Here is a 13,456-nt window from a genome sequence, read left to right as displayed (position 1 = left end):
ACTTTCGAATGTGGCTGGATCATTACATAGCCCCAAAGGCGTAACCTTGAAATCATACTGGCCATTAATAGTCATGAAGGTAGCCTTTTCCAAGCCAGCGTCCCCAATCTCAATTTACTCGTAGCCTGTCTGCATGTCTGTAGTTGAGAAATACAGTACTTTGCCCCTTTCAAGCACTCTGGGGTGACATAAAGTGTGGTGGCAGATAGACATGTTTCTTTGTGATATTTTTTAGTCATTGGTAGTTGACACAGAAACTCCATTACCATCCTTCTTCTTCACTAGAACAACAGGAGAGGACAAAGGACTCTCTAAAGGGTCAGTGATATCATCCTCCACCATCTCCTCCACCTCCTCCTGTAGTATGGATTGTTCAGCTAGAGACACTGTATGTGGGTGCTGGATAATTGGTGAATGATCCCCAGGTTGATATGGTGTTATACCATTGACAGCATTGTCTGTCTCTTCTCCACTCTAGATTTCAATGCATCCAAAAATTGTCATAGAATGATGAACACTCACCAAAATTGTTTCTCCATCAGGCCAGATTGGCAGTTAAAATAGTAGCTTCCACCGTAGCTTTGTCTGCAGTAGTGGTGGAACACAATTCTACATTGGTGACACTGAGCTGCCCAACCTGGACTGGTTCAGCAGTTCCTGCACACATACCTTTAGGAATGAGTTGTGGAGAGTTTAGTGATTCAAATTTCTCTGTGGCCACCTGTAATACTTTGATTATTGCTGGGATATAGATTTATTTTGTTAGGCTGAATTGGCAAGAGCTTCACAGTTAAACGGAGCATCAGCAGGGTGACAGTTATTGAACAACACTATGTGATAAAAAGTATCTGGACTGTGATCAAAAGTATCTTGACACCTAGCCAAAAATGACATACTGGTTTATGGCATACTCCATCAGTAATGCTGGAATTCAATATGGTGTTGGCCCGACCTTAGCCTTCAGTCAAGTGCTGGAAGGTTTCTTGGAGAATGGCATCCCATTCTTCGTGGAGTGCTGCACTGAGGAGAGGTATCGATGTCAGTTGATGAGGCCTGGAATAAAGTCAGCATTCCAAAACATCCCAAAGATGTTCTATAGGATTCAGGTCAAGACTCTGTGCAGGCCAGGGATGTTATTGTCATGTAACCACTCCACCACAGGCCATGCATTATGAACAGGTGCTTGATCATGTTGAAAGATACAATCACCATCCCTGAATTGCTCTTCAACCGTGGGAAGCAAAAAAGATGCTTAAAACATCAATGTAGGTCTGTGCTGTGATAGTGTCATGCAAAAAAACAAGGAGTGCAAGCCCCCTCCATGAAAAACGCGACCACACCTTAACACCACCACCTCCGAATTTTACAGTTGACACTACACATGCTGGCAGTTGACGTTTACCGGGCATTTGCCATACCCACACCCTGCCATTGGATTGCCACATTGTGTACCATGATTTTACACTGTTCAAGCACACAATGTTTATGCTCCTTACACCAAGCAAGGCAACGTTTGGTATTTACCAGCATGATGTGTGCTTATGAGCAGTCGCTTGACCATGAAATCCAAGTTTTCTCACCTCCCGCCTAACTGTCATAGTACTCTTGCAGTGGATCCTGATGCAGTCTGAAATTCCTGTGTGATGGTCTGGATAGCTGTCTGCCTATTACACATTACGACCTTCTTCAACTGTCGGCAGTCTCTGTCAGTCAACAGATGAGGACGGCCAGTACGCTTTTGTGCTGTACATGTCCCTTAACGTTTCCACTTCACTATCACATCAGAAACAGTGGACCTAGGGATGTTTAGGAGTGTAGACATTTCATGTACAGATGTATGACACAAGTGACACCCAATCACCTGACCACGTTCAAAGTCCGTGAATTCTGCGGGGTGCCCCATTCTGTTCTCTCACGCTGTCTAATGACTACTGCAGTTGGTGATATGGAGTACCTAACAGTAGGTGGCAGTACAATGCACTTAATAAGAAAAATGTATGTTTTTGGAGGTGTCCAGATACTTCTGATCCCATTGTATATATGAAGTAAAATCATCATAAATTTTGAACGTTTTGCATTAGGACCTTCAAACTGCACGGCTGGCTGTGGGGCATGATTGGAATTAGTATGTGCATTATGGTCCGGTGTAGTGATGAAGCTCACTTTCATTTGGATGGGTGCATTTGGGGGACTAATAATCTGCATTTCACAGTTGAGAAGTCTCTTCACCCTCAATGGGTGGCAGTGTGGTGTGCAATGTCCAGTCACAGAATAATCAGTGTGGTATTCCTTGATGGCACGGTGACTACCAAACAGTATGTGAAGGTTTTGGAAAACCCCATTATTCATGGTAACCCTGATTTCAACAAGATGTGGTTCACATAAGACAGAGCTCGACCCCACTGAAGCAGGAGAGTGTTTGATGTTCCGGAATAGCACTTTGGGGACTTTGTTCTGGATCTGGGGTACCCAGAGGCCACTGGTATGGGCCTTGATTGACTGTCATACTCTCTGGATCTGAACACATACAATTCCTTTCTCTGCGGTTATATTAAAGATAAGGTGTACAGCAATAACCCCAAAACCATTTCTGAGCTGAAAACAGACATTCAGGAGGTCATCGACAGCATTCATGTTTTGACACTTCAGCGGGTCATGCAGAATTTCGCTATTTGTCTGTGCCACATCACTGCCAATGATGGCAGGAATTTTGAACATGTCATAAAATCTGAATATCTGTTGTGATGTTAAGTCAAATAAAGTGTGTGTGCTCCATAGTTTGTAACTAATTTATGTTTTTTTTTCATATAGTTCAATAATTGTCACCCAATATATATTGAAAACTTGGACTGACAGTCGGATAACAACACCTTCAGTGGCAAGCAGTTGTCCAGAGTAATCTATGTTATGTGTGGTTGTTGGAATAGCTTTGTCTACCTGGGGCTCTGATCTTCCACAGTCTATGGCTGCTTGTAATGCCTGCAAGATGTCCAATATGAGAATAACATTATGACTGTATTCTAATAAAATGACAAATTTGAAGTGATGTGTTCTGTCACTGATGAGCTGGCAATGATAATTCAACATCACAGAAAAATAACTCCTTGATTTGACTAGCAACTGGGCACATTGGCTGCCAATATTGATTAGATTTTCTGACATCCTGGTAACTGTTGTTCAAGATGGATTTTCCTGAAGTTGGCAGCTAGTTGTGTGGCTGTCATCTCTGTATGTTGACAGGGAGAGACTACAACATGTTGGGTAGTAACCTTGTCCAAGTACAGAGGTGGGCTTCATACCACAAGTTGATTGTATCATCTGCAGCTGAATGGCGTGAGTAGGAATGTGGTGATGGTCAATGTCTTGCAGCATAGTAGGTCATCAAGCACTTGTCTTCTTTGTCTGCAGTAGTGTATAACATATTTGGGGAAAGATAGCACTGTAGTGTTCTCTGTTGTCCAAATTTATTCTCTTCTGCTAGGCATTATACTTGATAGAGAAGTTGGTTGTACCTGCATTTGCTTGCCATTTGAAGGCTGTGGCATAAGACCAAGTTGCCAAACCGATTCTTCCTGACATGTTAAACTGGTGGCATGGATTGGTGCCAAAGATCAAAACACCACAGCTTTAGCTGCCATAAACTGCTGTGTTTCTTCTCTTACTACCTGGAGTACGAGAGAGCATTCTGTATGTAATGCTGTATCATTTCTCCATGACACTGGGTATCATTTTTCAGATGTTCTTCCACTTAGTGCACTTGCTGTTGATTGTCGCCAAGTGTTGTAGTCAGTTCATCCAGAATTTTTCCCAGCTAATGAGCTTCTCTTCACTGTTTTCAAACCCCTCCTGAGCACTGCCATCCAAGTAAAAATACTCATCTGCCAAGCACATTGTGTCATGCCACATGTTGTATTTGGACTGAATTCTTTCAGCCATTTTGTTGGGTCCTGACTAGCATCTCTGAAAAACACTGATGGAGGCTTGATGTGTGACCGACTTGTTGCTGTTTTGGGATCCTTTTGTTTCCTGAACACACAGACCTTCAGAATGATTTACTGCTTGTATTCTGGTTCCTGTCTATGTAGGCAATAACTTTTGTGTCACCTGATTGAGCCCTGGTGACGTACATGATTTGAAGTACTTGCCATCTTCATCAAACAGTGTCTAGTTGTAACCACAATCAAGTCCAAATCTGAAACAAGGGTTGTCAATGAAGTACAACACTTAGCACTGAAAGTGTATCTATTTATGAACATCAGTGTACAGAGAGGAAGAGAACTGAACTCGTGGATGGAGCACGCTGCTTTTTATACAAACTTTGAATATTCCAGAATATACAAACAATACAATCATAAGAAGTTTTAAGAACATCCCAGGAATAATCTGTATTACTCAGAAAATAACCTGGAACTCAGAACCCAGTACCAGTTGAAGGTTGCCTATGTAATAGCTTTCAGGGGCAACAAAAATTTGATTTTCAGTATTTCGCCTGGCTATAGTCCAAATTGAAAAAAGCTGTCACTGTCTGCTAATTAAGAGCTATTATCTTAAATATTTAACACGATCAGGTGGGTATTACAGTTAGAAACTGTGTTTATCTTGAGGCAACATCACTGAAAAAGCCCAATTACCTGTACTTAATTCTTGTAGTAGTTGAGAAATAGAGCACTTAACAACTTCCAGCAAACTTTACACATAATTTCAGAGCTTTATGAAACCTTTCCATGCTGACAGCACCCACAAAATGATGAAAGGAAAAACATTTAAGGCTTACTACATTTTCACAGTTCATGCAGTAAAACTTCAGCTGTCAGACATGATGTTTTAATTTATCGCTTCTTTACTTCTGAGTCTATTTGCACCACAGTTTGCAGACAGTATCCACATATACTTCTGAATGTACCTGCAAAATTATATAATTGTACGACCTGTAGTTCAGGAGATATGTCATCATAAACATTGAGATGTGTGAAATACTGCATTTACTTGCATAATTACAATTCAACTGAAATTGATTTTATGTTTAGCAACAAAAATGTCTAGAAAGTGAATGTGAGAATTTCATAATATTTGAAAAAGCTTCTCAGTGTTTTAGTTATCTGCTTTACTCAGTATTTTCACTTCTCACTTTTGCTGAACAAATACTTTGTGCATTGAGACTGCAGTGTCCAAGAAGATCATTTTGCAAGACAATAGGGAATGAAAATATTCAGAATAAGCCAATGCTCTGGCCTTCAAGCGAATATAATGAGAACTACATCTGTGAGTATAATGTGGTGAACAGACCTGAATGACTAGTTTTTCTCCATGTTTAGTTTATTTAGCTTGCATCGAAGGTACGTTAGACATGGTGTTTCACTTAGCCAATGACAGGTTACTTTTGTCCGTCTGAAATTGTAGAATATGTGCCATTGTAACATGAAGACCAGAATTAATGTGATTTAAATTTGTTTAATACCATTAAAGCATTGATATCTGTAGCACTTACATTTTCAAGAAACATTTACTTTGAAGAAGTTGTATAATTATCCTCTTCCATGCCAAAAATTATGGTTTTCATTAATATCCTGTGAGGTAGAGAAAATTAGGATGCAGCCTATTGGCTGAAGATATAGTTTTTGTTAGGGGGTGACAGAAACCAATTGCATGATTCCACTGAGGAGCAGGGGAGGGCAGTTGTCCCTACTTCCCCTCTCATCATCTGTTCTTCACACAACGAACTCGCATTCTGTACTCCATTTCTTCATTTGTCACTGTTCTCTTTTCAACTGAAAATAGCTGCAGGTTCTAAAAGCCTACAGTAGCAATTCACACTTAATCTTTAATTGTTTTTCTTGCTTTGTCAGCTAATATCAAAACTGCTAAAGATGCGAATGTAAAAAGCATTTGTATGTAACTGAACATTACATGACTGACAGCAAACTAATGTGTACAAATCTCATACAAACCATGCTCTCTTAGTTGAGTACATTCCACAAATCTATTAGAAAGTGGCAGCATTAATATTTTTGTGGTTTAACAGACACATAAAAACACACACACACACACACACACACACACACACACACACACACACACACACACACACCTGTAAGGCTACACAGGCCTGGAATACTTTTGGTAAACTAAAGAGAGTTTTTACATCTAGGATTTTGATGTACCTTAATGGCAAATTTGCTATCAGTATCTATAACCAGACATGGACTTGTAATAAGGGAAACCATTCAAAACCTGAGGTTCTCTCACTGAGCAATGAATACACGCATATTGAGAATTACTGAAAAAGACAATAAAAAAAAAGAAATGGGTCAGGGAATGGACTGGGATGGTAGAAAATGAAAATGAAATGTAGGTGGACAGATGTGAAGCTATGTACACTGTAGCACTGACAATCAGGAGGGTAGCTGAAGACAATATTTCAGCATTCACTGTTGGTTATCAGAAACAATCAACTAGACTATAGTCAGCTACTGTAGCTGACGACAAAAACAAAACTCTCATGTTACCTCTAGGTGAGTAGCATCCTGAATTGACTATCTAAAACAAAGACTGGTTTTAAATGAGAGAAAATCATGTTTGAGTACTAGGGGAGTGATTGGGTGGGGTAATGTGATGATCAGGACACTGTCATTGTACTCATGAGGAACAGTGCTCATTTCCCCCTCCTACCATTTAGAATTATTTTGTAAGCAGCTTTCCTGGATAGTTCTATTCTATTATTATTATTATTGTTGTTGTTGTTGTTATTTTAAGTCATTATCCAGTTTCTTTCCTTTTCTCTATCCAGTTCAAGTTTGTGCTCCATCCCTAATGACCTTATTATCAGTGGGGTATTAATCCTTAGTTTTCGTTCATTTTACTTCCTGATTGTGTAGAAGGTATTTGTTAGTGTTGAAAGTACAACACAAGCACTGAAGAAGGTGTGGCGTATTACACCACTGAATTCCAATCTGCAAGTTAGTACAGTTTATACAACTAATACTATTAAATTGGCCGGTATTCATCTCTGTCTTTGAACATATATATGTAAAACTCCTACTTAAAATCCTAAATGGATGGGAGGAGATAAACATTTGTGAAAACTCACAAAAATGAAATGAAAAGACTGCATGGCTTTGACGGCCAGGATCCTGACCCAGGGACGTCTGGCCACCGAGTTGCAAGTCTCTTCAGTTGATGCCATATTGGGTGACTTGCATGTCAGTGATGATGAAATGATGATGTGTCAATGTTGAAGATATGATGATGTGTCAATGATGGTGAAACTATGTTGAGGACAACACAATACCCAGTCCTCGAGCACAGAAAATCTCTGACCCGGCAGGGAATCGAATCCAGACCCACTGCATGGCAACCAGGTACACTGAGAACTCAACCAAGGGCATGGACAGAAAACTGACAACATTCTGCACAATAACTCTAATCCTAGAACCTTTAGCAAGCTACATCCCACTATTCATCAGCTGTAGTAAAGCACACCACAAAGCTAGTCAGGGACTTTGTATCATTTAGCTTAGTGTAGTTTGTTCATGAGTCATTTATAGCTTAAAAGGTTCTTTAACTTTCCATGTTTTGGAGTTTAGATGAGGTTGGTGAACTGTCTCTATAGCCAAAATTTCAGACTCTGAAATAGCCTCACAAGTGAGACTACCATATACTAAGAAATGGATTATGAGTACATCTGATTTGTTCCTATTTCATTTTACCTTTTCTGCTTGTTATTTTTTCTGTTGTACGTGTATAGTGTAGAGTCCTCACCACATTGTTTACTAAATTCTTGTTATAGTGACTAAATGACAGTTAATATTAATTCTACAGTATTTCGGACAACACCAGATGTACCAGATGGCTCTGAGGGTCAGCCTGCTGGGACATACACAATTGATGAAAATCCATCCTATCTGGAAGACTCAACAGCAGGACTTCCTGGTGGTCTTCACAAAGCACAAGATGCAACATCGGTCAGTGAGTGTCAAATACGTTTTGTGTTTACCATTTCCACACCATTATAAACAACATAATCTTTGTCTGCTGCAAGTATTTCAGGCCTTTTATGGCCATAAACCTATGTCCTTATTCTGATGATGATTGAGTAAATCGTGGCCTGGATGAAACTAACTGTTGTTTCTCCAAATCACTTCAACTAAATGTGAGAATGATTTATTTTGTTGATTTCGCTCTCATCCATTCCCATAACACTGTTGTACTCTAAGACTACTGATCTCAGTGGTGTAAGTGTTAAAGATTTGGTATATCTATAGTAATACAGTGAAATATTAAATCGCCTGATGACTATTTTTATGCATATTAATTTAGACGAGTACCAGTACATCATATTCAGGATTCATTATGCACTTTTCTTTTACCATAACATTTTTAATTCTGAAAATGAAATACTAAAGAAATAACACATTACATGTTACGTGTACTTTAAAGGGCATTGAAGAGAGAACAGTGTTGGAAAATGTTTTTGATGACTTTTCTGTGCCTTTAATCAAAGGTTTGTGTGTGATGTGGATTTCTCTGTGAGGGTTGTAAAAATGTTGGAAAAATGGTAAGATTTGGATAGCTAATAGAAAAAGTATGGATGAAATTATGAAACCATTAAAAGTGTTGTGATAAAGAGTACAACTTTATTGTTAAGAACAGTACTCAGGAACTAAATGTACATAGTGATCAACAGAAGCAGTTTTGTCTGACATGTATGGCAAGAAGAAGGGAACAGCAAATTTGCTCAAAACTGTTGATTTGCAGCAGAAGCACCATGAAAAAATTACTTCATCATCTTAATGAAATCTGTCTGAGGTGCCAAACCTAAAGAAAGCATAGAAAGTATGTTTATGTATCAAAGCTCTTATTAATATCTTATTTCACTTTAGTGGTATAGTCTACTATAAATTCTTGTTTTAAGTCAACAGGTGTACCATGGTGAAGTCTTATACTACATGCAACAAGTAGGTCTAATCTAATAAAATTATACCAAGATGTCTTAATTTAACAGTTATTGATTGTTTTAACTTTTTGCACCAGTTACCTAAGATGTAGAACTGATTGGTTACTGTTATTTCTCAGTTGAAATTAATGAATGAAGAAATATGTTGTATTTGATTGGGATTTCTTTCAAGAGATTAATGTCAGTATTACAAAATTTAAAAAATGAATTTTAATAAAAGTAAGAAATGGCTACATGTGTATGAGTTGTGCTTCTGTGAGTGTGTAAGTTTTGTTGCCTATGTCTGATGAAGGACTTAGTCCAATAGCTGAATAACATCTATCAGTCTTTTTCGTTGTTACTGTGTGCCATACAACATCTCTTATATGTGGTGAGTAGCAATCTGTCCTTTTCATACTGTTGTCACACCTAAGTAAGTCATAACTGAGGGCAATACATATATTAGCCTCTAAATCTAAATCAGTGCCTAGCAATTTAACTGACACGGATATTAGTTCCATACTGCATATTTAGAGAGAGCAGAAAAGTGACACAGACACTTGAAAGTATTTGTGATTATACTGTAACAGGAGGAGCTGGGTCATTTACAGCTTGATGCTTTTATAGGACAAATTCAGAGTGTGAAGGTGTTTTTCCAGAAGTATAAGTAAGTAAGGGTTCTAGACCTCGGTTGTTGACTCATTCTTTAGAGTATTAGCAGATAAAAGCTGATTTGTTATTTATCACAACACTAAAGGACAATAAATGGCAAAACATTTAAATAAAATACAATCAATCTCAGGAAATGTGGTAACATTTATTTTCTGACAATTAAAATAATACATAATTCCCAGATCACAAAGGTGCTTGAATGAGGGATGCATTGCATGCTGATCTGAGTTTGATCACTGATTTGAAGATATTGAGACAATGCTAGCTAAAATTTTTAAAAAAGGTTCCCAAATTGGAGAATTTAGAACCCTGAACAGAGAACATCATTATGCCCAATAGAACAGGACCAGAAGGAGGAGAAAAAGTAGTAGAAAAACTAAAGCAAGGACAGAATTTACCATGGAGACTTTATAACTATTTTATTAATGGACATAGCAAAAAAATGGAAGCTAGCTTCTTATTTAAAAGTCAAGAGGATTTTGCAGACATATTGCAATAAGACCTTTTATGTGGTATGACATTATCAAGCCACCAAACAAAGTGTGTTAAAAGCCACTCTTCACACAGTTGTCCACTCATTCCTAGACTCATTTAAGATGCTAATAGTAACTTGTTCTGTTGCTGCAAACACAGGAATAAGTGAAAGCAAATTTTCATTCTCTTACAAATCAGTTGCTTAAAAATCAAGTAGTAAATTTATATTAGGTTATCCAGATTTTGGTTTTCTGTGGTTAAAATCTAATTTTCATTCCTTCTGCCTTACTAATCAAGGAGCATGGGGTAACTGGTCACTTATTACTCTTGCGATATATCACAAATCAAATTGCCTGAAACAGGCACTGCTTACTGATGTGTTTTTCCTGGGGCCATTAACTCCCAGTGATACTGTAATATCTAACATAATTTTAACCACTTAAGATAAGTTGACAGGAAGAATTTTTGTAGTTGGAATGAGGCACACATTTTGTACAGTGTTATCCTGTCACTGTTTAATTTGGGGAATGAAATTTCTTGTAAGGCAATATCATGCTATGCAATGAAAGTTCCACATTTGCTTGTAACAGATGTTACAAAATAGGTGTGAAACTATACTTTACATGCCATATCTTTTCACCAGAAATTTTTAGGATATCTGATATTGCTTGTATGATAAAATTTAATTGCACAATACTGATATATTAAAAAAAAAAAAAAAACAAGAAACTCCACAGTCTGACATCATATCATGGGCCACATGTATTTGACTGAACATGCCGTCATCCTTTTCCCATGGAGTTATTGGATCTCAGTGTTGAGTATGTGGTATGCAGGCTATTCAACCAGTTGATACTGTTCGTTTTCCTAAGCCTGTGGTGTTACTTCTGTTTTATACAGGGCGTCCCAAGAGGATTGCCAGTATTCAGTGATATACCAGGAACATTCATCTGAAGCATAAAACCTTATGTGGTCATATGCGGTATTCTGGATGTTTTCTAATGTAATGTTTATATGTTACTGTGGCCTCTAGTAAAAATGTGCTGCAGTACAAAATTAAACTACATAAATTTCCTACAAAAAGGTCCTATTAATTTTTTCTCTGGGACTAATAGTTTGAATTTTTTCTCTGGGACTAATAGTTTGCGTAAAGAGAGCGAGAGAGTACTGAAAATCTCTTGTGACACACATATGCTGTAGCTTAGGTAGTTTTTGTAGGCCAGTTAGAGGTTGATTCCTCTTAACTTCCTCTACACTACTGTGGTATATTGTAAACAAAGATAATGTGTTGAATAATACAGAAAACAAATAACACTGTACATTAAATGTGTTCTATTTCAGAAACCATTTGGAATAGGGTATATGACCATATGAAATTTTTTGCTTCAAATGATCATTCCTGTCATATCCCTCAATATTGACCATTCCTCCTGGAACATCCTGTGTAACTTTATATGTGCTCTTGCAAGGCTGAGGGCACCTCGTCCAATCCTGCCTCAACAAAAAAGTACTTCACAGTATCAGAAATTGAACTTGGGTCCTCAGAGGGGAAGTCAGAATGCTGCCACTTAGCTATGGAAGAGAAACCAACAATGTTTTAAAAATATACATTCCAAAATTGTGATCTATTATTGGAAGTTTTAAGATGGAGTTTATTAATAATGCTTAGCAAAATTACATAAAAAATGTAATGGAGTGTGCATGTGTGTGTGTGTGTATGTCTGTGTGTGTGTGTGTGTGTGTGTGTGTGTGTGTGTGTGTGTGTGTGGGGCCGTGAGCACATGCACCCATATGTGTGCATGTGTCCACTAAAATGTTTTATTATTTATAGCTTCCTGACACAGAAACACTAATGTTTCGAGATGGACGTCGCCGTATTGACATGGTTCTTGTATATGAGGAAGAAGAGCTAGGTGTCATGACAGAAGCAGAGATGTTACGAAGGGAGAGAAGACGTGTCTTCCAGGAGAACCTCCTTGCTGCTGGGTTGGAGCTAGAGCTGGAGGGGAAAGAGGTAAGTATTAACACCAGCATAAAAAATAATGGTGATCACTAGAAATAAATTCCATGACCTCCTGTCAGGGGCCAGCAGTGCTAAACAGTAGATTACAGAGGTGATTAAAAAAAGTAAATAAATGACATATTTGTAAACTTTGTTCTGAAAGATAATAATATAAATGTGACTTGAGATTATTTATTTTGTTGCCTTTGAAAATAAAAAAGAACAGGTACAGTCATCTACATTACCCAAAAAAGGGGAGGAGCAGTCTATGGTACCTACAATTTTTCCTTTTAAAATTGAGATTTTATTGATATTGTAAAATTATAGTAAAATTCCTGTACTGCCAGTAGACACATATGCAAGTGCATACACCATCCTAGCTTTCAGAAGTAATATTTTTTTCCACAGGGAAGTCAGAGAAGTTAAAAAATGAAGGATAAGAAGCTCAGACCCATCATCCATCTTATGGTGGCTCTAAGTTACCTGCCCTTCCATTTTCATGGGAATTTTCTTTTGACACTACTGATAATGTAAACCTTTTTTATGTTAACTGTGACTTTCTCCTGTTATATTAAGCAGGTGATCATATTGTTTTGGCTCATCAGTGTAACTGAATGCTTCATAGAAACCATAGCTTGATAACTTCCTACCCTGTGTGGAAAATTTTTTGTTCCACATTGAATACACAAAAGTTTTAACTTGTTAATACTGGCAGAAGTTCATTATGTAGTGAATAACACTTGTGTATCATCTCTGTGGGAATGTATACACTCAAAGAATTAAGCAGATCACACAGCAGAATAAAAAACAAAAACAATAAAAACTTATAGTTACTCAAGGCGCTATTGTATTTACATATAATGGAATTCTTCAGATTCTGAAGTGTACAGACACTTCGTTTGAAGTTTGAATACATATATTTCATATTATACTATTGAATATAAGTTAATACTCTGTAACATCTTTGGAAAACATCTTTGGAAAAAGTTACTAAGGTGCCATAATAAAAAAGACCCCTTTTTGTTTTTGACAGTTTAAGTTAAACAGTTAATAATTCTTCAGAAATCCATCATGTCCTGATTGTGTTATGAAACCACATTAATCTATATTGAGATATGTGAAACCCACTCAAACAGCTAAATGCACTAAAGCACCCACTTCTGAGACGCAGGGGAGAATGCCAGCTCTGGATTGAATCTGCCTTGCATATTATCGTTGGGGCCAATGTACCAGACAGCCTGTATTTGGTTTTTCGGCAGTTATCCATATCCACATAGGTGAATACTGAATTGGTTCCCATATTTCACCACAGACACATTTTATACAAGCACTTGGAAAAATGATGTCAGATATGACCATACAATATATACTACATG

General features: G+C 37.7%; 1 protein-coding gene across 1 annotated transcript in view; it reads left to right on the top strand.

Moving 5' to 3' along the window:
• The first annotated feature begins 7,383 nt into the window (after positions 1 to 7,383).
• The window catches only part of LOC126456045 (anoctamin-4-like), a 204,925-nt gene continuing 198,852 nt past the window's right edge, over positions 7,384 to 13,456 (top strand). Inside the window, exons 1-4 of the mRNA XM_050091800.1 lie at positions 7,384 to 7,501; positions 7,610 to 7,732; positions 7,819 to 7,961; positions 11,910 to 12,092. Of these exons, the coding sequence (XP_049947757.1) occupies positions 7,384 to 7,501; positions 7,610 to 7,732; positions 7,819 to 7,961; positions 11,910 to 12,092 (567 nt within the window). The remainder of the gene's footprint in view (positions 7,502 to 7,609; positions 7,733 to 7,818; positions 7,962 to 11,909; positions 12,093 to 13,456) is intronic.

This window comes from Schistocerca serialis, chromosome 2 (assembly GCF_023864345.2).
Source record: "Schistocerca serialis cubense isolate TAMUIC-IGC-003099 chromosome 2, iqSchSeri2.2, whole genome shotgun sequence".
Taxonomy (NCBI): Eukaryota; Metazoa; Arthropoda; class Insecta; order Orthoptera; family Acrididae; genus Schistocerca; species Schistocerca serialis.
The sequence above is the reverse complement of the archived record's forward strand: the minus strand, read 5'-3'. Positions and strand labels throughout refer to the sequence as shown.